The 26,793-nt window shown below is 43.8% G+C and overlaps 1 protein-coding gene across 1 annotated transcript in view; it reads left to right on the top strand.

Annotated features, from left to right (window-relative positions):
- LOC110505113 (leucine-rich repeat and immunoglobulin-like domain-containing nogo receptor-interacting protein 2) overlaps nt 1-25,348 on the top strand; it is a 406,461-nt gene extending 381,113 nt beyond the window's left edge. Inside the window, exon 5 of the mRNA XM_021584096.3 lies at nt 22,403-25,348. Coding sequence (XP_021439771.3) covers nt 22,415-24,259 — 1,845 coding nt within the window. The 5' untranslated portion in view covers nt 22,403-22,414 and the 3' untranslated portion in view covers nt 24,260-25,348. The remainder of the gene's footprint in view (nt 1-22,402) is intronic.
- Nucleotides 25,349-26,793: the final 1,445 nt, after the last annotated feature.

The raw sequence follows: 26,793 nt of genomic DNA, 5'->3' as shown, positions 1-26,793 counted from the left end.
TGTGCTCTCCAAGTCTCTATCAGCTTTCATTTGAATAGTAATTTTCAGTGATCGAGTTGGCATACAAAATCTGCTGAAGTTGGATATCTAATTTTAAACAGATGCCTTGATGATTGCGAAAGATGCATCATGAGGAGTTTCACAGATTCCACAGATCATAAACAAGTCTGTGTTATGAAAGATGTTCTTCTTCTTTTTGTCTTGAAAAGCATAAACCTTTAACGTCAAAGTGCATAAATGTTTCTTAATCTATTGGTTTTCCACCTTGTATTTTACTGAGGCTTTATGAAAGGGGAATAACAGTGGAATGGTTGATTAAACATGAATAGATTCTTTATTAATTTAATCTCCCACTGAATCTCCATTATTATACATTGCATTTTTCTTTAGGATGCAACTGAATATTGAACAGCTGTGCTGTTGTTTTTGTGAGAGGGAGCACTGTGCACACTCAAGACAGAAAGGAGAAAGAGCCGGAAGGAGAGAGGATAATAGAGAAATTGAGACAGTGAGAAAAAGAGAGAAAGAGAGAGAGTGGGAGAGATCTGTGGTGGCCCATGGAATATACCGGTCAACTGCCTGGGGAGTGATCGCAATCTCCTGTAGCTGCTCTCTCACCTCTAGATTTCAATCTGATAAAAGCTCCTTTGGCATTCACAAGCTCAGACAGTGAATAGGGCGGTCTGCCTGCATTATCAGATAGGCGCTATAGCAATATGAGCGTACATTTTGATGTAGTATCAGTCTCAGAGACAACGCTCAGCTGACCACCCTGAGGTCATCCCAAAGACACGAGAGCCAAAAGCGTTTGGGAAGAATGTGAAAACACTATGGTGAAGTCATGCCACATACTGTATGCTATTGCACATGCTGAGAAGGATGGCAACTTGTGTTGGTTGTGACTGCGCAAGTAAAAGGATGAACTCTGGCACTTCATGGTTGCTCATCATGTGATTTTATGCGCAATTAATGTGATAACATGTGACGTCATCAGTGGCTGTTTAATGAGGGAGGACAATATTTTTTAATGAGCATATTGGGTGAATGTCATTCACATTCCATTCACCAGCTCAATGATCAGTAATGTTGATAAGTTTAGGCTACTCCATGATGCTAAAATCTTCCCTATGCCCTTCATGGAGGTGGCTACAACATAGACTGTGAATGAAAGTTTACGACGTAGGTGCACAGGTCAAGAGAAATTTGAGTAATCAAGGTGACACACATTGGCACATTCAATATCGCCTTACAGGGTGTAATCATTTGTCCAACAGTTGCAAATACAATATTCTATTGGACAAATTCAGGTATGTTTATTCCCGTTTCATTCAGTTTGCTTCCATTTAAGAAATGTTTTAACAGAATCGTCCGAATGAATACACTCCTCATCACACGCAAACACAGTTCACTTTCATCCCTTTGATCGTTGTAAAATTCCTTCTCACATCTATTCGCTCTCCTCTGCTCACTTTTTCCCTTTGCTTGTGGACTTCAGACTTCAGGCAAAAAAACACTTCCAAGCAAAACCTTCATATCATAACCACTATCCGCTACACACAGCCTACATTCAGTGTCACCATATTACTTTCCCCTTAAGAGGCAGTAGAAGAAAACAAAAATGTATGTTACCCATTGAACGACATCTATTGCAGGATAAATCAACATTAAAGTTTACATATCTGGCCATATATGGATGTAAAATTTTACATTATGGTTTTGTTACGTAGGCTTCTTCTAAGCCAGGTATTCCCAAACGGGGGTATGCCGTCAAGGGTACGCCAAATAAAAATGTGATTCATATAAAAATTAAAAAAAACAGTACATTTCTATATTACAGAGGGGCTATACATTTGAGTACCCTCGTTTCAGTGCCAAAAACAAAATTAAACCATCTAGTGTTCAGCAAAATAACAACACAAAGTCAAATACAGGTAGCCTAGTAAAATAATGAACATCCAATCACATTAACCGTTACTCTCTCGCAGGAAACATTCATTCTTGCGCAGACATTTAGAAGCAAAACATGAATATTTGAAAAATAAGCCTCGGGAGTTTTTTGAGCATGAATAAAGACGACTTTTGAGAAGTAAGACATGTATAAAAGCAACAGGTACCATTAATAAGAAGGGGCTAGAAGAGTCTTATATGGTGAGCTACCGAGTGGCTAGGACAGACAAGCCCCATACGTTTGTGGATGACTTAATTCTTCCTGCTGCAGTGGATATGGCTGGGACAATGCTGGGGGGAAAAGGCCAAAATAAACTATATAGACAATGCTTTCATCAAACAACACTGTTTCACAACGCATCAGTGACATGGCAGGAGATGTTTTGAAACAATTACTGCTTCGCATACAAGCCAGTGAATTATATGCGTTACAGCTGGATGAATCAACATACCTGGCACAGCTCCTGGTATATGTCTGTTATGTTTATGGGGGGTCAATTAAGGAAGACATCCTATTCTGCAAATCATTGGAAACCATGACAACGTGAGAGGATATTTTAAAGTACTGGACAGCTTTGTGACATCAAATGGACTTTGGTGGTCAAGATGTGTTGGTATCTGTACTGATGGCGCAAAAGCCATGACAGGGAGACATAGTGGAGTGGTAACGCAAGTGCAAGCAGTTGCTCCTGACGCCACTTAAGAACACTGCAGCCTCCACGAGAGGCTCTTGCTGCCAAGGGAATGCCTGGCAGCTTGAAAGACGTTTTGGAAACTACAGTGAAAATGGTTAACTTTGTTAAAGCAAGGCCCCTGAATTCTCAGGTATTTTCTGCATTATGCAATGATATTGGCAGCGATCATAAAATGCTTTTACAATATGTGTGCTGGTTATGAAGGGGCAAAGTATTGACATGTGTTTTTTTTTATTTATTTATTTTTTATTGAGAGACGAGCTTAAAGTTTTCTCTACTGACCATAGTTTTCACTTGTCTGACCGCTTGCGTGATGTGTTTCTCACGACTGGCCTATCTGCGTGATGTGTTTCTCACGACTGGCCTATCTGCGTGATGTTTTTTCTCGCCTGAATGATCTGAATCTAGGATTACAGTGACTCTCGGGACAAAATTGAGGATATGATTAAGGGGAGTCAGTAGAGGTTAAGACGCTGATGCCCTTTGCAACCACGTACCTATGTAAGAGCGGATTCTCGGCCCTCACTAGCATGAAGCTAAATACAGGCACAGACTGTGGGTGGAAAATGATTTAAGACTGAGAATCCAAACATTGCAGAGTTATGTGCATCCTTTCAAGCACACACTTCTGATTAGCCTGTGGTGCATTATTCAACATTTCCGATGAACAAATAAGGTTTTATATGTAAGATGGCTAAATAAAGAGCAAAATTATTGATTATTATATTATTATTTGTGCCCTGGTCCAATAAGAGCTCTTTGTCACTTCTCATGATCCGGGTTGTGACAAAAACTCACACTCATTCTTATGAGAAATGTTATCGTAGAGTGTGTGTGTGGCAGGCTTACAATGATGGGAAAAAAAACAACATTTGACAGTGCACTGACCCTGGTGCTAGAGGGGGAACGCAGCTGGAGGTTGAATGTTTGAATGGGTACGGGACTAAAAAATGTTTGGGAACCACTGTTCTAACCCATCGCTTTCTACTACATAAAATAATACGATTAACTTATATCTTTACATTAAAAACCAAAGTCTATCAGAATTCAAGTCATTCCAATAAATGTTATAACCCTTGATATTCAAGAATAGGACTTGGAAATATGAATAGATAGAATAGATTAGCCAAATTGTTTTACATTAGCATAACCCCAAAACTAAGGACTTATTGACCAGCCCTACTCTGTTGTTTAGGATTTGGTTGTCATGGAGGACTGATTGGGCTCATTGATTTGAGTTGAAAAAATAAAATGCGGTGCTCACGGAATGGCATGCTTTGAGCGCTACTGAAAATGCTAGTTACATGTGAAAAAGGAATGCCATATGCTGCATTTGCTATAGGCCTATTGTTTACCTTTTTGTTGGTGACACTTTGATGTCTTGATAATATGCAGCTATTTAAACGGCAAATCCACAGATGAAACAATAAAATAACGGTCGCCACAGCTCTGTTTTTGGTAAAAAGCTCAGGGATGGGCCTGGATGGACCTGTAACCACTCTCAGATTAATAGACAGAGTTATGGATGCAAGGACTGACCATCCATGAAATCAAAATTATTGTTTTAACTGACTATACAGTGTTTGTTTACGATTACTATGTTTACAAACATTGGAGAAAAACAAGCTTATATTTTGATGTTCTTCAAGAATGAATATATACACTGCTCAAAAAAATAAAGGGAACACTTAAACAACACAATGTAACTCCAAGTCAATCACACTTCTGTGAAATCAAACTGTCCCCTTAGGAAGCAGCACTGATTGACAATAAATTTCACATGCTGTTGTGCAAATGGAATAGACAATAGGTGGAAATTATAGGCATTTAGCAAGACACCCCCAATAAAGGAGTAGTTCTGCAGGTGGGGACTACAGACCACTTCTCAGTTCCTATGCTTCCTGGCTGATGTTTTGGTCACTTTTGAATGCTGGCGGTGCTTTCACTCTAGTGGTAGCATGAGACGGAGTCTACAACTCACACAAGTGGCTCAGGTAGTGCAGCTCATCCAGGATGGCACATCAATGCGAGATATAGCAAGAAGGTTTGCTGTGTCTGTCAGCGTAGTGTCCAGAGCATGGAGGCGCTACCAGGAGACAGGCCAGTACATCAGGAGACGTGGAGGAGGCCGTAGGAGGGTAACAACCCAGCAGCAGGACCGCTACCTCCGCCTTTGTGCAAGGAGGAGCAGGAGGAGCACTGCCAGAGCCCTGCAAAATGACCTCCAGAAGGCCACAAATGTGCATGTGTCTGCTCAAACGGTCAGAAACAGACTCCATGAGGGTGGTATGAGGGCCCAACATCCACAGATAGGGGTTGTGCTTACATCCCAACATCGTGCAGGACGTTTGGCATTTGCCAGAGAACACCAAGATTGGCAAATTCGCCACTGGCGCCCTGTGCTCTTCACAGATGAAAGCAGGTTCACACTGAGCACATGTGACAGACGTGTCTGGAGATGCCGTGGAGAACGTTCTGCTGCCTGCAACATCCTCCAGCATGACCGGTTTGGCGGTGGGCCAGTCATGGTGTGGGGTGGCATTTCTTTGGGGGGCCGCACAGCCCTCCATGTGCTCGCCAGAGGTAGCGTGACTGCCATTAGGTACCGAGATGAGAACCTCAGACCCCTTGTGAGACCATATGCTGGTGTGGTTGGCCCTGGGTTCCTCCTAATGCAAGACAATGCTAGACCTCATGTGGCTGGAGTGTGTCAGCAGTTCCTGCAAGAGGAAGGCATTGATGCTATGGACTGGCCCGCCCGTTCCCCAGACCTGAATCAAATTGAGCACATCTGGGACATCATGTCTCGCTCCATCCACCAATGCCAAGTTGCACCACAGACTGTCCAAGAGTTGGCGGATGTTTTAGTCCAGGTCTGGGAGGAGATCCCTCAGGAGACCATCCGCCACCTCATCAGGAGCATGCCCAGGTTTTGTAGGGAGGTCATGCAGGCACGTGGAGGCCACACACACTACTGAGCCTCATTTTGACTTGTTTTAAGGACATTACATCAAAGTTGGATCACCCTGTAGTGTGGTTTTCCACTTTAATTTTGAGTGTGACTCCAAATCCAGACCTCCATGGGATGATAAATTTGATTTCCATTGATATTTTTTGTGTGATTATGTTGTCAGCACATTCAACTATGTAAAGAAAAAAGTATTTAATAAGAATATTTCATTCAATCAGATCTAGGATGTGTTGTTTTAGTGTTCCCTTTATTTTTTTGAGCAGTGTATATGTAGCCAGTCAAAAGTTTGGACACACCTACTCATTCAAGGATTTTTCTTTATTATTACTATTTCCTACATTGTAGAATAATAGTGAAGACATCAACACTAAGAAATAGTACATATGGAATCATGTAGTGTGAAACAAATCTAAATATAATTTATATTTGAGATTCTTCAAAGTAGCCTACCTCTTCACACTCTTGGCATTCTCTTTAACAGCTTCATGAGTTAGTCACCTGGAATGCATTTCAATTAACAGGTGTGTCTTTTTAAAAGTTCATTTGTGGAATTTCATTCCTTCTTAATGCATTTGAACCAATCAGTTGTGCTGTGACAAGGTAGGGTTGGTATACAGAATATAGCTCTATTTGCTTAAAGACCAAGTCCCATATTATGGCAAGAACAGCTCAAATACGCAAAGAGAAACGACAGTCCATTTCTACTTTAAGACAAGAAGTCCAGTCAGTCCAGAAAATTTCAAGTAAGTCTCTTCAAGTGAAGTCGCAAAAACCGTCAAGCATTATGATGAAACTGTCTCTCATGAGGACCGCCACAGGAAAGGAAGACCCAGAGTTACTTCTGCTGCAGTGGGTAAGTTCATTAGAGTTAACTGCACCTCAGACTGCAGCCCAAATAAATGCTTCACAGAGTTCAAGTAACAGACCCATCTCAACATCAATTGTTCAGAGGAGATTGCGTGAATTAGTCCTTCATGGTCGAATTGCTGAAAAGAAACCACTACTAAAGGACACCAATACTAAGAAGATACTTGCATGTGCCACAAAACACGAGCAATAGACAATAGACCTGTGGAAACATGTCCTTGGTCTGATGAGTCCAAATTTGAGATCTTTGTTTCCAACCGCTGTGTCTTTGTGAGACGCAGAGCAGGTGAACATATGATCTCCGCATGTGTGGTTCCCACTGTGAAGCATGGAAAAGGTGTGATGGTGTGGGGGTGCTATGCTGGTGACTCTGTCAATGATTTATTTAGAATTCAATGTACACTTAACCAGCATGGCTACCACAGCATTCTGCAGCAATATACAATCCCATCTGGTTTGCGCTTAGTGGGACTATCATTTGTTTTTCAACAGGACAATGACCCAAAACACACCTCCAGGCTGTGTAAGGGCTATTTGAACAAGAAGGAGACTGATGGAGTGCTGCATCAGACGACCTGGCCTCCACAATCACCTGACCTCAACCCAATTGAGATGGTTTGGGGTGAGTTGGACCGCAGAGTGAAGGAAAAGCAGGCAAAAAAAGTGTGCATTCAAATGGCTCTCCTGTGAAGTAGTGACACGGGACATACACCTAGTTTCCTGAAACTAGGCATATATGTGACTGACTGGCTCAAATCGTTTTTATGTAGCAAAATTTGAAATAGTGTTTTATTTACATTGGATAAAAGTAGAGACTAAGAGCTACACAATTGTATATCATACACTGCATTTTTGAGGAACAATGGGAAAGTAATTATACTTTGAAAATTTTGAGAAAATTACCTATGAATGTTTTGGTACCTACTGGAGAGATCTCTTTTGTCCCACATTCAGCATTGTTCACACCCTCCCTCCAGCCCCATCCATCTCTATAAGGATTCACATGTGAGGTCATGTGCTAAAAAGTGGGTAGTGTAGTGAAGATTAAGACTAAAAGTGGTAAAAGTAGTAGTCTACAATAAGGGAAAAAACAGGTAAACAGAAAAAACATATTTTGTAAATATTACATGAATCTTACCCAGACACACTTGTCTAAATGTATAGGTCATGTGAAAGAATTGCTATAACCTCCAGCCACATCTTGCCATGATGATGGTCCTTACAGAAGGTGTAAACTGTGCAGCCAAATGGTTCGTTGCATAGTAGCAATATCAGGAATAGATATTGTCAATATATATAAAATAATATACTGTATGTACAAGAAATATATCAGTAACAATATCTGTGATCGATGAGGTAGTAGTATGCATACAATCAGGGGTAAAGTGGCTGAGCAGCAGGATAAAAAAAATAATAGTAGCAGCAATGTATGGCGTGTGTGTTAGGAGAGAGTCATGTGAATAGAGGCACTGCAGATAGTGCTGATAACTGGTCCGTCCGAACCACACGTGAACAAGGGAATCTTCTGTACTGTCCTTGACTTTGGTGCAGGGAATGTGATGTCCATAGCCTCTTTGTCACAAAACTCCCTGATCTTCTCAAAAACATAAGTTTGTCTAGCTGTGTCCAGTCCAGGTGGTGCTTGTACAGACAGACCATCTATGGGAGGCAGGATGTCAGCGTTACACTCCTTGGCGACAACAACACCAGGCTCCAGAGCATCGAAGCTGTAAAACAGGAAATAACCAAAAACATGTAGAAGTCAATACAACCTTGTACAACATAAATGTACCTCTCAAGTTTAGATAAGAAGAATAACCTCATACAATGCAATGAAAATTATATTCAAAATTCTATTAGTCGATTCCTTGTAGGGACTCCGCCCTGCGGCAGGGTAGCCTAGTGGTTAGAGCGTTGGACTAGTAATCGGAAGGTTGCAAGTTCAAACCCCCGAGCTGACAAGGTACAAATATGTCATTCTGCCCCTGAACAGGCAGTTAACCCAGGCCGTCATTGAAAATAAGAATTTGTTCTTAACTGACTTGCCTAGTTAAATAAAGGATACATTAAAAAAACATGGGATGGCAGCATCATTCCACCAAAGTGTTTGTGCCCTGGGTGGTGTCCTGGTAATACTTTTGCATAATCCTCTGCTTAGTTGTTGATGAAGTTCACCACTCGCTGCAGATCCTCATGCTTCAGGTGACTACAGCTCAGCATTCAACACCATAGTACCCTCCAAACTCACCATTAAGCTTGAGACCCTGGGTCTCGACCCCGCCCTGTGCAACTGTGTCCTGGACTTCTTGACAGGCCTCCCCCAGGTGGTTATGGTAGGAAACAACATCTCCACTCCGCTGATCCTCAACACTGGGGCCACAAAAGGGTGTGTTCTCAGCCTTTGTTGTGGAAAATATTGAATCAAATACTTCTCAGATACCGGAGCTTGTGAATTCAAATAGACTTTATTACGGAGAGTAACAAAGCCGAGCAATTCCATGGAAGAACTAACACTTCATTCTTAGTACTTGGCTTTTATACAGTCTTTTCCTTACATCACTCCACTTTATGAATCTTGTTGTCTTACTTAGTTTCCATTCTCTTATTGGCTCAGACATTGGGGCATAGTCTATTGGTGGCATGACATGCCCCCTCTTACTGTTGCCCCTCACTGCTTAGCCAATGTTCCTGTCCAGAGGTCTTTACAAGTTCAGGCCGATGTTGTTTATGTATGATTTACCCATGTGCGTGTCCAGTAGCCTTCACAAGATCAGATATGGCCCAGACCAGTCATGTCTTGTTAGTCTACCTTGCCTCATACACACAGATTCTGCTTACGTTCTGTTTTTTACATGTCCATTGGTCAATTCGATGTTGATCCAGTTTTGTACACTCACATGGGTTCAGCCTTCATTCTGTTTACACATGTCTAATATTTAAACTTATATCAGTTATTCTTTCTACTTCAAAGACAACAATATAGGTTACTGAAAATCAACCATAGTCATGAATTTTCACCTACACCCTCTCCTGTTCACCCATGACTGCGTGGCCATGCACCCTCCAACTCAATCATCAAGTTTGCAGATGACACTACAGTGGTAGGCTTGATTACCAACAATGACGAGACAGCCTACAGGGAGGAGCAGAGGGCCTTTGGAGTGTGTTGTCAGGAAAATAACCTGTCACTCAATGTCAGCAAAACAAAAGAGATGATCGTGGACATCAGGAAACAGCAAAGGGAGCACTCCCCTATCCACATCGACGGGACAGCAGTGGAGAAGGTGGAAGGTTTATAGTTCCTCGTGTACATATCACCGTCAAATTGAAATGGTCCACGCACACAGACAGTGTGGTGAAGAAGGCGCAACCTCGCCTCTTCATCCTCAGAGAATGAAAAAATGTGGCTTGTCACAGAAATCCCTCACTAACTTTATTAGGTGCACAATTGAGAGCATCCTGCCGCCTGTATGACCACCTGGTATGGCAACTGCACCGCCCACAACTGCAGGGCACTCCAGAGGGTGGTGCAGTCTGCACAACGCATAATCAGGAGCAAACTACCTGCCCTACCATACACCTACAACACCCGATGTCACTGGAAGGCAAAAAATATCATCAAGGACAATAACCACCCGAGCAACTACCTGTTCACCCCGCTTCCATCCAGAAGGCGAGATCAGTACAGGTGCATCAAAGCTGGGACATAGAGACTGAAAAACAGCTTCTATCTCAAGGCCATTAGATTGTTAAACCTACTGAAAGACTTGATGTCATTGGCCACTTTAATAAATCTAACACTAGTCACTTTAATAATGCCACTCCAATAATGTTTACATATCTCACATTACTCATCTCATATGTATATACTGTATACTGTATCCTTCACTATCTATTCTTTACTATCTATTGAATCTTAGCCGCTTTGTCACTGCCCATCCATATATATATTATACTTAACTATTTTCATCTAATTTCTTTACTCGATTGTGTGTATTAGGTTTTGTTGTGATATTTCTTACCTATTAGGTTTAGTTGTGGAATTGTTAGATATTACCTGTTAGATACTGCTGCACTGTCAGATCTAGAAGCATAAGCATTTCACTACACTCGCAATAACATCTGCTAACCCTGTGTATGTGACAAATACAATTTGACCTGTGCCTGCTTGGGCCAGCTATCTTTTTGATGGGAGGCATTGGACCATTCTCCTACTATTACTGGTAGAGGAGAATCAGGCGTGTTCTACTAATGCTGAAAGACAAATTCCAGAAACAAATATTTTGGCATTATTATACAATGGATAGCCATAATCACCGTCAGACACACCTGGCTAACTTGATTGGTCATGTAATCATCTGGCCAAGTGGAGCCTATTGTTTACACATGCTAGCTAAACAATGAAACATAATCCTAATCGATAGAGTACTAACAATATAAACCGATTGTCATAGCTAGCTAAAGTAGCCAAATTATCTAGCTAACCTTAGGCAATAACTAGCAATGTGAAATGGCATTCTGAGATAACATTACTACACACAAATCATGAACATAATGTTAGCTAGCGAGCCAGCCATCTAACGTCAGCTAGCTAGCTTACAGTCAGATTTAATTTGGGGTTATTTGTTTATACATGGAGCTAGCAAGCTAGCTAACTAAACAATGAACCATGACCCCAATCCATAGAGTACTAGCAATACAAACCAATTGTCATAGCTAACTAAAATGAACCAAATAGGTTCAATATTAGCTAGTTAGCTAGCTAACTTTAGGCTATAACTAGCAATATGAAATGCCATTCTGAGAAAACATTAACATACTACACACAAATCATAAAAATAATGTTAGCTAGCGAGCCAGCCATCTAACATCAGCTAGCTAGCTAACAGCAGGCTTTAATTTGGGGTATTTTGTGAACCAAATAGGTTCAATATTAGCTAGTTAGCTAGCTAACATTAGGCAATAACTTGCCTTGTGAAATGGCATTCTGAGATAACATTACTACACACAGATTGAAGCTATAAGCTATAGATCTAAGCATAACTCTTGAGCTATCTGTATCCTCCTGACTGGTGTTTAATTGTTTATGAAACTAAATATGCTTCTCTGCATCTCTGCTAGAATCTGGGTAAACTATTGAAAGGAATGTGAGTCTTATTCAGTATATTATTATGCTTGATTTGCTAAACCCTACAAACCCCAGCTAAGATAGTTAGACAAGCTACCTACTCAAACTTGATTGTTACCCTGAAATTGCTTTTTGGTACATAGGTTCCCAATCTCCCAACCTTATACCTAGCTATCTGGGCTAGCTGAAGCGAACTTCATAAAATGACTAGGTGGCTAGTAGTAGTAGTAGTACTAGTAGTAGTAGTAGTAGTAGTAGTAGTAGTAGTAGTAGTAGTAGTAGTAGTAGTAGTATTGAGAGAGACAGCGAGAGAGAGAAGGAGTATACAAAACATTAGGAACACCTTCCTAATATTGAGTTACACAACAGCCTCAATGTGATGGGGCATGGACTCTACAAGGTGTTGAAAGCGTTACACAGGGATGCTGGCCCATGTTGACTCCAATGCTTCCCACAGTTGTGTCAAGTTGGCTGGATGTACTTTGGGTGGTGGACCATTCTGGATACACACAGGAAATTGTTGAGCGTGAAATACCCAGCCTCGTTACATCTAGTACCATACCCCGTTTAAAGGCACTTACATTTTTGTTTTTGCCCATTCGCCCTCTGAACGCCACACATACATAATCCATGTCTCAATTGTCTCAAGGCTTAAAAATCCTTCTTTAATTAACCTTTTTCCTCCAATTCATCTACACTGGTGGAAGTGGATTTAACAAGTGACATCAATAAGGGATCATAGCTTTCACCTGGATTGACCTGGTCAGTCTATGTCATGGAAAGTGCAGGTGTTTTAAATGTTTTGTATAAAGTGCCTTCAGAAAGTATCCACAGCCTTACACCTTTTCCACATTTTATTGTGTTACAGCCTGAATATAAAATGGATTAAATTTAGTTTTTTTGTCACTGGCCTGCATGCAATACCCCATCATGTGAAAGTGGGATTTCTGTTTTTTGACATTTTTAAAAATTTATAAAAAATCACTTGAGTTGTTAAGTCTTCAACCCCTTTGTTATGGCAAGCCTAAATAAATTGAGGTGTGTCATTACAAAGATACAGGTGCCCATCATAAATCAGTTGCCAGAGAGGAAGGAAACCTCTCAGCCAATGCTGACTTTAAAACAGTTACAGAGTTTAACCTCTTGGAAACCCCCCCCTCCGCCCAGATCCAGGATAATTGTCATCAACTACGCAAAATAGCATAGCTTAACGGTCAAATAATCTTAATAGAAAATATTCATATTCATGAAATCACAAGTGAAATATAGCGAAACACAGCTTAGCCTTTTGTGAATCACCCTTTCGTCTCAGATTTTGAAATTGTGCTTTACAGCGAAAACAATACAAGCGTTTTTAACAATATTTTTACAGTTTTGGAAACTTTAGTGTCATGTACTGTCATGTTGTGTCTTGTCTCTGTCCTTTCCCTTCACCCTGTCTCCCTCTGCTGGTCGTTGTTAGGTTACCTTTTCTCCCCCGCTTTCCCCCAGCTGTTCCTTGTCTCCTCTTGACTACCTCGTCACCCCTTCTCCCACCTGTTCCCCTTTTCCCTCTGATTAGTCCCCTATATCTCTCTCTGTTTTTGTTCCTGTCCTTGTCGGATTCTTGTTTGTTGTGTTTCATGCCTGAACCAGACTGTCGTCATGTTTGCTGTAACCTTGTCTTGTCCTGTCGGAATCTGCCGGTCCGTCTGAGCCTACCTATGTTTGGTAACTAAAGAAGCTCTGTTTAAGTTAATTCGCTTTTGGGTCCTCATTCACGCACCGTAACAGAAGAATCCGACCAAGAATGGACCCAGCGACTTCGGATCCTCTCCACTCAGCCGTCGGGATCCAGGGAGCGATGCTAGGCAGACACGAGCAGGAAGTGTCTGCTGCTCGACATGCCGTTGAGACCCTGGCCACCCAAGTCTCCAACCTCACAGAACAGGTTCACCATCTCCGCCTCGATCCACCGGCCACTTCCAGGGCTTTCGAATCTCCGGAGCCCAGAATCAATAACCCGCCGTGTTACTCTGGGGAGCCCACTGAATGCCGCTCGTTCCTCACCCAGTGTGATATTGTGTTTTCTCTCCAGCCCAACACTTACTCCAGGAGCACTGCTCGTGTCGCCTACGTCATATCTCTCCTTATTGGACGGGCTCGTGAGTGGGGCACGGCAATCTGGGAGGCAAGGGCTGAGTGTACTAACCAGTATCAGGACTTTAAGGAGGAGATGATACGGGTTTTTGATCGATCTGTTTTTGGGGAGGAGGCTTCCAGGGCCCTGTCTTCCCTATGTCAAGGCAATCGATCCATAACAGACTACTCTATTGAGTTTCGCACTCTTGCTGTCTCCAGTGGCTGGAACGAGCCGGCCTTGCTCGCTCGTCTTCTGGAGGGTTTCCGCGCAGAGGTAAAGGATGAGATTCTCTCCCGGGAGGTTCCTTCCAGCGTGGATTCCTTGATTGAACTCGCTATTCGCATTGAGCGACGGGTTGATCTTCGTCACCGAGCTCGTGGAAAGGAGCTTGCGCTCTCCGTCGCCCCCCTCTCCGCATCACTACCATCTTCCTCTGCCGGCTCGGGTGCTGAGCCCATGCAGCTGGGAGGTATCCGCATCTCGACTAAGGAGAGGGAACGGAGAATCACCAACCGCCTCTGTCTCTATTGCGGTTCCGCTGGTCATTTTGTCACTTCATGTCCAGTAAAAGGCCAGAGCTCGTCAGTAAGCGGAGGGCTACTGGTGAGCGCTACTACTCCTGTCTCTCCTTCAAGATCCTGCACTACCTTGTCGGTCCATCTACGCTGGACCGGTTCGTCAGCTTCCTGCAGTGCCTTAATAGACTCTGGGGCGGAGGGCTGTTTTATGGACGAGACCTGGGCTCGGGAACATGACATTCCTCTCAGACAGTTAAAGGAGCCCACGGCCTTGTTCGCCCTGGATGGTAGTCCTCTCCCCAGGATTCAGCGTGAGACGCTACCTTTAACCCTCACTGTTTCTGGTAATCATAGTGAAACCATTTCTTTTTTAATTTTTCGTTCACCTTTTACACCTGTTGTTTTGGGCCATCCCTGGCTAGTTTGTCATAATCCTTCCATTAATTGGTCTAGTAATTCTATCCTCTCCTGGAACGTCTCTTGTCATGTGAAATGTTTAATGTCTGCTATCCCTCCTGTTTCCTCTGTCTCTTCTTCACAGGAGGAGCCTGGTGATTTGACAGGGGTGCCGGAGGAATATCACGATCTGCGCACGGTGTTCAGTCGGTCCAGGGCCACCTCTCTTCCTCCACACCGGTCGTATGATTGTAGTATTGATCTCCTTCCGGGAACCACCCCCCCCCCGGGGTAGACTATACTCTCTGTCGGCTCCCGAACGTAAGGCTCTCGAAGATTATTTGTCTGTAGCTCTTGACGCCGGTACCATAGTCCCCTCCTCCTCTCCCGCCGGAGCGGGGGTTTTTTTTGTCAAGAAGAAGGACGGGTCTCTGCGCCCCTGCATAGATTATCGAGGGCTGAATGACATAACAGTGAAGAATCGTTATCCGCTTCCTCTTATGTCTTCAGCCTTCGAGATCCTGCAGGGAGCCAGGTTTTTCACTAAGTTGGACCTTCGTAACGCTTACCATCTCGTGCGCATCAGGGAGGGGGACGAGTGGAAGACGGCGTTTAACACTCCGTTAGGGCACTTTGAATACCGGGTTCTTCCTTTCGGCCTCGCTAACGCTCCAGCTGTCTTTCAGGCATTAGTCAATGATGTCCTGAGAGACATGCTGAACATCTTTGTTTTCGTTTACCTTGACGATATCCTGATTTTTTCACCGTCACTCCAGATTCATGTTCAGCACGTTCGACGTGTCCTCCAGCGCCTTTTAGAGAATTGTCTTTTTGTGAAGGCTGAGAAGTGCACTTTTCATGCCTCCTCCGTCACATTTCTCGGTTCTGTTATTTCCGCTGAAGGCATTAAGATGGATCCCGCTAAGGTCCAAGCTGTCATTGATTGGCCCGTCCCTAAGTCACGCGTCGAGCTGCAGCGCTTTCTCGGCTTCGCGAACTTCTATCGTCGTTTCATCCGTAATTTCGGTCAGGTGGCAGCTCCTCTCACAGCCCTTACTTCTGTCAAGACGTGCTTTAAGTGGTCCGTTTCCGCCCAGGGAGCTTTTGATCTCCTCAAGAATCGTTTTACATCCGCTCCTATCCTTGTTACACCTGACGTCTCTAGACAGTTCGTTGTCGAGGTTGACGCGTCAGAGGTGGGCGTGGGAGCCATTCTTTCTCAGCGCTCCCTCTCTGACGACAAGGTCCACCCATGCGCGTATTTTTCTCATCGCCTGTCGCCGTCGGAACGTAACTATGATGTGGGTAACCGCGAACTGCTCGCCATCCGGTTAGCCCTAGGCGAATGGCGACAGTGGTTGGAGGGGGCGACCGTTCCTTTTGTCGTTTGGACTGACCATAGGAACCTTGAGTACATCCGTTCTGCCAAACGACTTAATGCGCGTCAGGCGCGTTGGGCGCTGTTTTTCGCTCGTTTCGAGTTCGTGATTTCTTATCGTCCGGGCTCTAAGAACACCAAGCCTGATGCTTTGTCTCGTCTCTTCAGTTCTTCAGTAGCCTCCACTGACCCCGAGGGGATTCTCCCTGAGGGGCGTGTTGTCGGGTTGACTGTCTGGGGAATTGAGAGGCAGGTAAAACAAGCGCTCACTCACACTCCGTCGCCGCGCGCTTGTCCTAGGAACCTTCTTTTCGTTCCCGTTCCTACTCGTCTGGCCGTTCTTCAGTGGGCTCACTCTGCCAAGTTAGCCGGCCACCCTGGCGTTCGGGGTACGCTTGCTTCCATTCGCCAGCGTTTTTGGTGGCCCACCCGGGAGCATGACACGCGTCGTTTCGTGGCTGCTTGTTCGGTCTGCGCGCAGACTAAGTCCGGTAACTCTCCTCCTGCCGGCCGTCTCAGGCCGCTTCCTATTCCCTCTCGACCGTGGTCTCACATCGCCTTAGATTTTGTCACCGGACTGCCTTCGTCAGCGGGGAAGACTGTTATTCTTACGGTTGTCGATAGGTTCTCTAAGGCGGCTCATTTCATTCCCCTTGCTAAGCTTCCTTCTGCTAAAGAGACGGCACAAATCATCATCGAGAATGTTTTCAGAATTCATGGCCTTCCGTCAGACGTCGTTTCGGACAGAGGTCCGCAATTCACGTCTCAATTTTGGAGGGAGTTTTGCCGTTTGATTGGGGCTTCCGTCAGTCTCTCTTCCGGCTTTCACCCCCAGTCTAACGGTCAAGCAGAACGGGCCAATCAGACTATTGGTCGCATCTTACGCAGTCTTTCTTTTCGCAACCCTGCGTCTTGGTCAGAACAGCTCCCCTGGGCAGAATACGCCCACAACTCGCTTCCTTCGTCTGCGACCGGGCTATCTCCTTTTCAGAGTAGCCTCGGGTACCAGCCTCCGCTGTTCTCATCTCAGTTCGCCGAGTCCAGCGTCCCCTCCGCTCAGGCTTTTGTCCAACGTTGCGAGCGCACCTGGAAGAGGGTCAGGTCTGCACTTTGCCGTTATAGGACGCAGACTGTGAGGGCTGCTAATAAGCGTAGAACTAAGAGTCCTAGATATTGTCGCGGTCAGAGAGTTTGGCTCTCCACTCAGAACCTTCCCCTTAAGACGGCTTCTCGCAAGTTGACCCCGCGGTTCATTGGTCCGTTCCGTATTTCTCTGGTCATTAATCCTGTCGCAGTTCGACTTCTTCTTCCGCGATACCTTCGTCGCGTCCACCCGGTCTTCCATGTCTCCTGCATCAAGCCCGTCCTTCGCGCCCCCGCTCGTCTCCCCCCCCCCCCCCCATCCTTGTCGAGGGCGCACCCATCTATGCGTCCTCTGGGCCGTGGTCACCAGTACCTCGTAGATTGGGAGGGGTACGGTCCTGAGGAGAGGAGTTGGGTTCCCTCTCGGGACGTGCTGGACCGTGCGCTGATCGAGGATTTCCTCCGTTGCCGCCAGGTTTCCTCCTCGAGTGCGCCAGGAGGCGCTCGGTGAGTGGGGGGGTACTGTCATGTACTGTCATGTTGTGTCTTGTCTCTGTCCTTTCCCTTCACCCTGTCTCCCTCTGCTGGTCGTTGTTAGGTTACCTTTTCTCCCCCGCTTTCCCCCAGCTGTTCCTTGTCTCCTCTTGACTACCTCGTCACCCCTTCTCCCACCTGTTCCCCTTTTCCCTCTGATTAGTCCCCTATATCTCTCTCTGTTTTTGTTCCTGTCCTTGTCGGATTCTTGTTTGTTGTGTTTCATGCCTGAACCAGACTGTCGTCATGTTTGCTGTAACCTTGTCTTGTCCTGTCGGAATCTGCCGGTCCGTCTGAGCCTACCTATGTTTGGTAATTAAAGAAGCTCTGTTTAAGTTAATTCGCTTTTGGGTCCTCATTCACGCACCGTAACATTTAGAGTGTTTTCTATCCTAAGCTGTCAATTATATTCATATTCTAGCATCTGGTCCTGAGAAATAGGCAGTTTACTTTGGGAACGTTATTTTTCCAAAAATAAAAATAGTTCCCCCTAGCTTCAAGAGGTTGATGGTTATAATAAGAGAAAACTAACCTAATTGACAGAGTGAAAAGAAGGAAGCCTGTACATATTTTCTTTTTTTAATATTCTTTTTTTCTACCTTTATTTAACCAGGTAGGCTAGTTGAGAACAAGTTCTTATTTGCAACTGTGACCTGGCCAAGATAAAGCAAAGCAGTTTGACACATACAACAACACAGGGTTACACATGGAATAAACAAACATACAATCAATAACACAGTAGAAAGTCTATATACAGCATGTGTAAATGAGGTAGGATAAGGGCGGTAAGGCAATAAACAGGCCATGGTGACGAAGTAATTACAATGTAGCAATTAAACACTGGAATGGTAGAATGTGCAGAAGATTACAAAGGCATAAATAAATACAGTACGGGGATGAGGTATATTGGATGGGCTATTTACAGATGGGCTATGTACAGGTGCAGTGATCTGTGAGTTGCTCTGAAAGCTGGTGCTTAAAGCTAGTGAGGGAGGTAAGAGTATGCAGCTTTAGTTATTTTTGCAGTTTGTTCCAGTCATTGGCAGCAGAGAACTGGAAGGAAAGGCGGCCAAAGGAAGAATTGGCTTTGGGGGTGACCAGTGAGATATACCTGCTGGAGCACGTGCTACGGGTGGGTGCTGCTATGGTGACCAGTGAGCTGAGATAAGGTGTGGCTTTAACTAGCAGAGACTTGTAGATGGCCTGGAGCCAGTGGGTTTGGCGTTGAGTATGAAGCGAGGGCCAGCCAACGAGAGCGTACAGGTCGCAGTGATGAGTAGTATATGGGGCTTTGGTGACAAAACCGATGGCACTGTGATAGACTGCATCCAATTTGAATAACAATATTCAAAAACATGCATCCTGTTTGCAACAAGGCACTAAAGTAATACTGTTAAGAAAATGTTTAAAGCAATTCACTTTTTTTCCTGAATACAACGTTTTATGTTTGGAGCAAATGCAATACAACACATTACTAAGTACCACTCTCCATATATTTAAGCATAGTGGTGGCTGCATTCATGTTATGGGTATGTTTGAAATCGTTAAGGATTGGGGAGATTTGCAGGATAAAAATGTTATGGAATGCAGTTAATCACTTGCAAAATCCTAAAGGAAAACCTGGTTCAGATTGCTTTCCACCAGACACTGGGAGATTAACCTTTCAGCAGGATAATAACCGAAAACACAAGGCCAGATCTACACTGGAGTTGCTTACCAAGAAGACAGTGAATGTTCCTTTGTGACCGAGTTGTGGTTTTGACTGAAATGTTCTTGAAAATCTATGGCAAGACTTGAAAATTGACAAATATTGTAAAATCCAGGTGAGCAAAGCTCTTACTCAGAAAGACTCACAGCTGTAATCACTGCCAAAAGTGACTCTAACAGGGGCTTGAATACTTAATAAACTAGATAAACTAGATATTTCTGAATTATTTCATTTGCAATAAATTTGCAAACATTTCTAAAAACAAGTTTTCTCTATATCATTATGGGGTATTGTGTGTAGATGGGTGAGAAAAAAATTAATGTAATCAATTTTTTAATTCAGTCTGTAACACAACAAAATGTGCAATAATATATATAATATACACTACATGACCAAAAGTATGTGAACACCTGCTCGTCGAACGTCTCATTCCAAAACCATGGGCATTAATATGGAGTTGGACCCCCAATAACAGCCTCCACTCTTCTGGGAAGGCTTTTCACTAGATGTTGGAACTTGCTTCCATTCAGCCACAAGAGCATTAGTGAGGTCGGGCACTGATGTTGGGCGATTAGGCCCTGACAGGTGTTCGATGGGTTTGAGGTCAGGGCTCTGTGCAGGCCACTCAAGTTCTTCAACACTGATCTCGACAAACCATTTCCGTATGGACCTCGCTTTATGCACGGGGGCATTGTCATGCTGAAACAGCAAAGGTCCTTCCCCAAACTGTTGCCACAAAGTTGGAAGCACAGAATCGTCTAGAATGTCATTGTATGCTGTAGTACTAAGATTTCCCTTCACTAGAACTAAGGGGCCTAGCCCTAACCATGTAAAACAGTCCTTGACCATTATTTCTCATCCACCAAACTTTACAGTTGGCATTGCATTGGGGCAAGTAGCGTTTTCCTGGCGTCTGCCAAACCCAGATTCGATCCGTCAGACTGCCAGATGGTGAAGCATGATTCATCACTCCAGAGAACGTGTTTACACTGCTCCAGAGTCCAATGGCGGCGAGCTTTACACCACTCCAGCCAACGCTTAGCATTGCCCATGGTGAGGCTTGTGTGCGGCTGCTCGGCCATGGAAACCAATTTCATGAAGCTCGCAACAAACAGTTTTTGTGCTGCTGTTTCTTCCAGAGGCAGTTTGGAACTCGGTAGTGAGTATTGCAAGCGAGGACAGATTATTTTTATGCTCTATGCAGAACTCGGCGGATCCGTAATGTGAGCTTGTGTGGCCTACCACTTCGCACTGAGCCGTTGTAGCTCCTAGACGTTTCCACTTCACAATAACAGCACTTACATTAGACCGGGGCAGCAATAGCAGGGCAGAAATTTGATGAACTGACTTGTTGGAAAGGTGGTGTCCTATGACGGTACCACATTGAAAGTCATTGAGCACTTCAGTAAGGCCATTCTACTGCCAATGTTTGTCTATGGAGATCGCATGGCTGTGTGCTCGATTGTATACATCTGTTAGCAAGAGTTGTAGCTGAAATAACCAAATCCACTAATTTGAAGGGTCCACATACCTTTGAATAATATATATATATATATATATATATATATATATATATATATGTATGTATGTATGTATGTATGTGTGTGTGTGTTAAACAGGACAAATCTGATGGGGCATGTTCCCCTGTGCCCCTTATGAGTAAGTGTTCGGGTAACACTGAGGCGTTACATTACTGTTGAATGAATTTATTTGAGAATCTTGTTCCGTGTAAGGCTTTGGCCCATCCTATTACTACAGGTGAGAGGCAATATCTCAACCCCACTCTCTGCTGCTGAAAAGAAAAGCAGACACATCTTGACTACAGATGCTACTCTTTCAGAGTGTGATGGTGTTTGTTTTGACACCTTTTGGATTAATTTTTTTAATTGGATTTTTAAAAACGGATTAACCTCCCGGATCTTCATTTATTAGCTTTTGCGGCCTTTGTGATAATCCGTATAATTACAAACCTAATTTTCTTCCCATTAGGTTCTGCCCTCCAACAATTTCTACGTGTTGATTGTGTTCACTCTCAATGTGTTTGGACGGCGGAAATAATCATGTTTTTCCAATCATGTTTTTTCTTTTGTTCCATGGTCATTTTGCAGCTGTTGTGCAGTTTCTATTACTTATGAGGGGTGGAAGTTTATCTAAGAAAATCAATAAAATCATGCTCATTATTTCAGTGTAAGGGTCAGAAAAGCAAAAGATATATTCCTGTATAAACAATATAACTTTTTCAATGTGAAGAAAACACACAGAGATGGAAATAGATGGAATGTCTTGGATTTTTAAAAAGTTGAATTGGGAAAAAACATCACATGTGGACTTGTGGACAAACATTGTTGCTAGCAATTCCTCACTTTACAATATGAACATGAAAAGATTAAGCGTCATTGTTTAGTTGCTTATGGCCTTACATATTTTGCACAGTTATACATATAAATCCGAATACATCCCCTGAATCCTCCTCGGTTAGAATAATGATCAGACGTATCATAGAGATAGTTTTCTTATAACTCCTCCATTCATCTCCCTTGATCAGTTTGCTGTGGATGAAACACAACAATAGACTGCAGACTCTATGAAGTGATTTGTGTTATAAGGAGACCCAACCGATATAACAAATGACTATAGACAAATTGTTCTTAAATTCAAAGCACGAGAGTAAACCATTGAAAGAAAAGAGTTCATTGGCCTAAATTGTGACATTATGTTGAATAAGTACGTGAGTCAGGGGATATAGGTGGGGCATGATTGCTGGTTTCAGCTGCAGTACTGTGTGAAATGCTTATGATGGCTCAGGATGTTGAAAATGAGTCATTTGCGTCAGAGAAACAAGGCCATTCTAATCTGTCCTCAATGTTCATTGAAATAAGATGACAGTCAATTTCGACCCAGTAATAAGATGATCTCATCCATTTTAGTGTCCATTTATAATCTTAAAAGAATGTTTATATTGACATCCATGAAGGTTTTCACATGTCACTTTTTCTTACCAATTTATGCTCTCTAATTATATTCTCTTGTTGTGTGTGTTCCCTCTCTCTCGTAGAGCCGTGACAGAATGGTCGACTGTATGAGTAAAGTCATGCTGCACACGGCCCTCTCATGCTGGCAACCGTTCCTGGGACTGGCTCTTGTGGCCGTCTTCGTGGGTTCTGCCTTGGGATGTCCCGCCCGCTGCGACTGCTCGGCCCAGAGCAAGTCGGTCCTGTGCCACCGCAAACGCCTACCTAGCATCCCAGACGGTATCCCCATCGAGACCAGGATCCTGGACCTGAGCAAGAATAAGCTGCAGGCCGTCAACCCGGATGACTTTGCCCCCTATCCTGGTCTAGAGGATTTGGACCTCAGTGGGAACATTATCAGCTATGTGGAGCCGGGGGCCTTCAACCCTCTGTACAGCATGCACTCCCTTAGTCTCAAAAGCAATCGTATTAAGCTCATTCCTATGGGTGTCTTCACAGGCCTGTCCAACCTCACCCGGTTGGATGTCAGCGACAACAATATTGTCATCCTGCTGGACTACATGTTCCAGGACTTGAACAATCTGAAGTTCCTGGAGGTGGGTGACAATGACCTAGTGTACATCTCCCACCGGGCATTCAGTGGACTGCTTAGCCTAGAGACTCTAACCCTGGAGAGATGCAATCTGACAGTGGTGCCTACTGAGGCCCTGTCCCACCTGCACAACCTGGTAAGACTTCACCTGCGATACCTCAGCATCAGCACCTTGCATGCCTACTCCTTCAAGAAGCTGTTCCGATTGCGCCACCTGGAGATTGACAGCTGGACCTCGCTGGACAGTGTGCCGGCCAACACGCTGCATGGCCTCAATTTGACCACGCTTTTCATCACCAACACCAACCTGTCCACCTTCCCATACCAGGCAATCAAGCACCTGCACTACCTGACGCTCCTCAACCTGTCCTTCAATCGCATCACATACATCGAAGGCAGGATGCTGTCGGAGTTGGTGCACCTAAGAGAACTGCATCTGGTCGGGGCTCAGTTGTCGACCGTTGAACCGTACGCATTTCAGGGCCTCCGGTGGCTCAAGGTTCTCAACGTCTCCCACAACCGTTTGGACACCCTGGAGAAGGGTGTCTTCCAAGCTCCTGAGGCTCTGGAGGTACTCTTGATCGATGACAACCCCCTGGTTTGCGACTGCCGCCTCATGTGGATCCTGCAGAGGAGGCAGTCCATCTACTTTGGTGACTCGCAGCCGGAGTGCAGTACCCCCGAGGGCATCCGCGGCAGGCCTTTCAGGGAGTTCAAGGAGACCCTGCTCTCCTACTATGTGACGTGCACCAAGCCCAAAATACGGGAGAACAAGACGCAAACAATTGCCGTAGACGAAGGTCAGCCAGTGAGACTGCACTGTAGTGTTGAGGGGACCCCCAGGCCGGTGGTGTCGTGGCTGTCCCCACGCCGGCGCCTCCTCACCAACAAGAGCCACGGTAGAGTCATGGTCCACAACAATGGGACGCTGGAGATCAAGGCGGCCGAGGTGCAGGACGGCGGGGTGTACCTTTGCATGGCAACCAACACTGCGGGTAACGACTCATTAATGACCTCCCTAGCAGTGAAAAGCCTGGGGTCGCTCTACGCAAACAGGACCCAGTACTACACAGATCCCAGCAATGCCACTACCAATGGGACTATCAACGTGACCTACGGCTTGGACCTAAAGACTATCTTAGTGTCGACAGCAATGGGTTGTTTCACATTCCTGGGGGTGGTTTTGTTCTGCTTCCTCCTCCTGTTCGTTTGGAGTCGGGGCAAAGGGAAGCATAAAAACAACATAGATATTGAATACGTACCTCGGTCCAAGTCTAATGGCACCTCTTTAGATGGAGGAGCAGAGGGGGAAGCTGGACCCCGTCGCTTTAACATGAAAATGATCTAACATGGTTTGTGAATCTGGGAATCCAAATGTTGGGAATAATCTAAGGATTATTTATTAACTTCTGAATTTCCCACTACTGCATGAGAATGCTACCGGGAATGGAAATAGCACTGCAGAGCGCCATAACAGGACACAGGAGTGCAGTCCCAAATCATTCCATCTTATTGGATGCAATGCTACGACATTGTGACGTATGTTTTTGCACAGTTGTCAGTGACACGGATCCTCCGAAATGAACTTAATTGCTACCCAGGTGACCTGTAAGGAATAGGTGTCAGTAATCAAGCTTTTCAAATTCAATTTATATACCCAAAAGGAATCCATAAGTGCTGGGTTGGAATTAAAGACACTACAGAACCGTGTACAGTACAAATTTGTATCTAAAAGTATTACTCTTATTTGTTTGGTCTTGCACCATGCTTACTCACAGAACAGACTGATCAAACTGAGCATCATTCCCTCCGACCATAATCTTTGCATATGTGTACGTAAATGCTTCATTATGTACGTGTATGTACATATTCATTAAAAACAAACTGTTCATAGCAATACTCATGGGATGCAACGTCATCCAAAATCTCAATTCCCCCAACCTAATAAGCAAAATTGTAACTCCCCACTTAAGAAATTGTCCATGAAAATAGGAAAGGGCTTCTACAGGATTGCAACGTCACACTGGAGAAAAGATACCTGTTCCCCTAAATATTTTATTTTATTTATTGTCAACCATAAATGAACATGTATTTTATTTATCAAAGTGGTTTGAGGTTTTAAAAAAAGTTAGTATTATAACACTATTCTGGGGAGTAATAAATACTTTTGAGGATTGAAGTTGACAGAGAACCTACAAAGACCACTTTTTCATCCTATTTTTGTCTTTTTATTACTTTGACCGTAACCTTTGCCTAATGGCAAAATACATGTGTCCATCTTGCTGCAGTGAAGTTGATATCTTCTCTCCCCAGTAAGAAATTTAGACTTTGTTGTGGTAGTTCCTCATTTTGTTGTAGAATCATTTAGATTGTGACAAGTTCAAAGTAAAAAAAAATAATAATAATGTATGTGAAATAAAATAAGATTTATTTGTAACATTTAGAGTGTCTACATATTGACTACAATGACAAAGCTAAATTGGGTATTTATCAGTATATAGTATTATCTGCCTGTTGAACATCTGGAAACAGCAGGGTAACACTAACAGGGAAAAGCCATATGGTTGAATAAAATTGTTACATTGGAACATTTCAAATATCAATCACTGACATTAAAGAAACTGAATTGTTCTCTACTGTTTTACAGTGTATGAATTGTAAGGGTTGTGCATTTCTACAACATCAGATGAGTTTGACAAGGCCATCAGAAGATCTGCAGAAACACATTTACGACAGATCACAGGTTGAGAAAATTAAATGGTTTGAGGCATTGCCTTTCCAGAATGTACAATTACTGTACACAAAAAATATCCCTTTCACTCACTAAAAACCATAACCTTTGAACCTTTGTGTGATACCCCCCTCGAACCTTTAAAATCAATGCACATCAGATAGGCATGGTGCAAAATGTCTAGCCTTGACAGCATGATATTGCAGGTAGTTTGTGTCAATTGGAAGGCGCTATCAGAGGAGGAATGTGGAGGAATTAATTTAACCTTCTGACACAGTCCAAATGAGCACCTGGAGGCATACCATGTATAATTGGATGAGGACAGCAAATCAGAGGGGTATCCTGGGTTAAGCAGATAGCAGATTACAATGCTACAGAAGATACAATGCTGCCCAATTCACTACATTTTCAAGACTGATTTATTAGATTGTTCCTTCATTACTGTGTCGCAGCTGTGCTTTTCTCTGTCTTTAAAATTGTTCATATCATCCCCTTGCTTTACAGAGAATGAGAATTAAATTTAATGTCAAGCTAATTTGTACTTAATCTAATACGATAAACATTTTAATACAAAGAAACTGAGAGCATATGTATCAATTAGGTTTAGCACTTATCACTGCTTGTCACTTCTGTAATTTTGTTGCGCCATAGTTAAATGTAATGTCCCCATATTTAAGGACACTATTGGATTTTTGGGGGTTTGAGAACGGTAGCCTTATCTGTAAAAGCAGGGTGTCTGTGGAAAGCTGAGTATCTTGGCTATTGATCTTACTACCATATATGGGCACACGAATGTATTAAGGGCAGGCCGAGCCGATGACCTCATTTCAAGCAGAGGAGGTCTAAGAGAGCGAGAGGGAGGAAGAGAGTGAGCTTGAGCTGGTTAAAAATGGCGGGAAAAGGGAGATGGTTGGTTAAAGAACAATGGTAGAAAGTGTAAGCAGAGTGAGCTGAAGACAGGAGGAGAAAGGAAGTGAATGAGGGTGAAGTATCGGAAGTGGTAGGTGTGGTCAAGTTCTCGGAGCCCGAGGCTTGCACTGAGGGTCAGGATAAAGATGAGTTTGTGACAGTGGGAGTGAAGTTTTGGGAAAAGGTGGACCCTTGCCTTTTGGTTTCAGGGTGGGTGAAAACAGAGTTGGGTGCTGTGGAAT

Source organism: Oncorhynchus mykiss, chromosome 25 (assembly GCF_057628025.1).
Source record: "Oncorhynchus mykiss isolate SJ-2025 chromosome 25, ASM5762802v1, whole genome shotgun sequence".
In the NCBI taxonomy this organism is placed as follows: Eukaryota; Metazoa; Chordata; class Actinopteri; order Salmoniformes; family Salmonidae; genus Oncorhynchus; species Oncorhynchus mykiss.
This window is presented reverse-complemented; position numbering and strand designations above follow the sequence as displayed.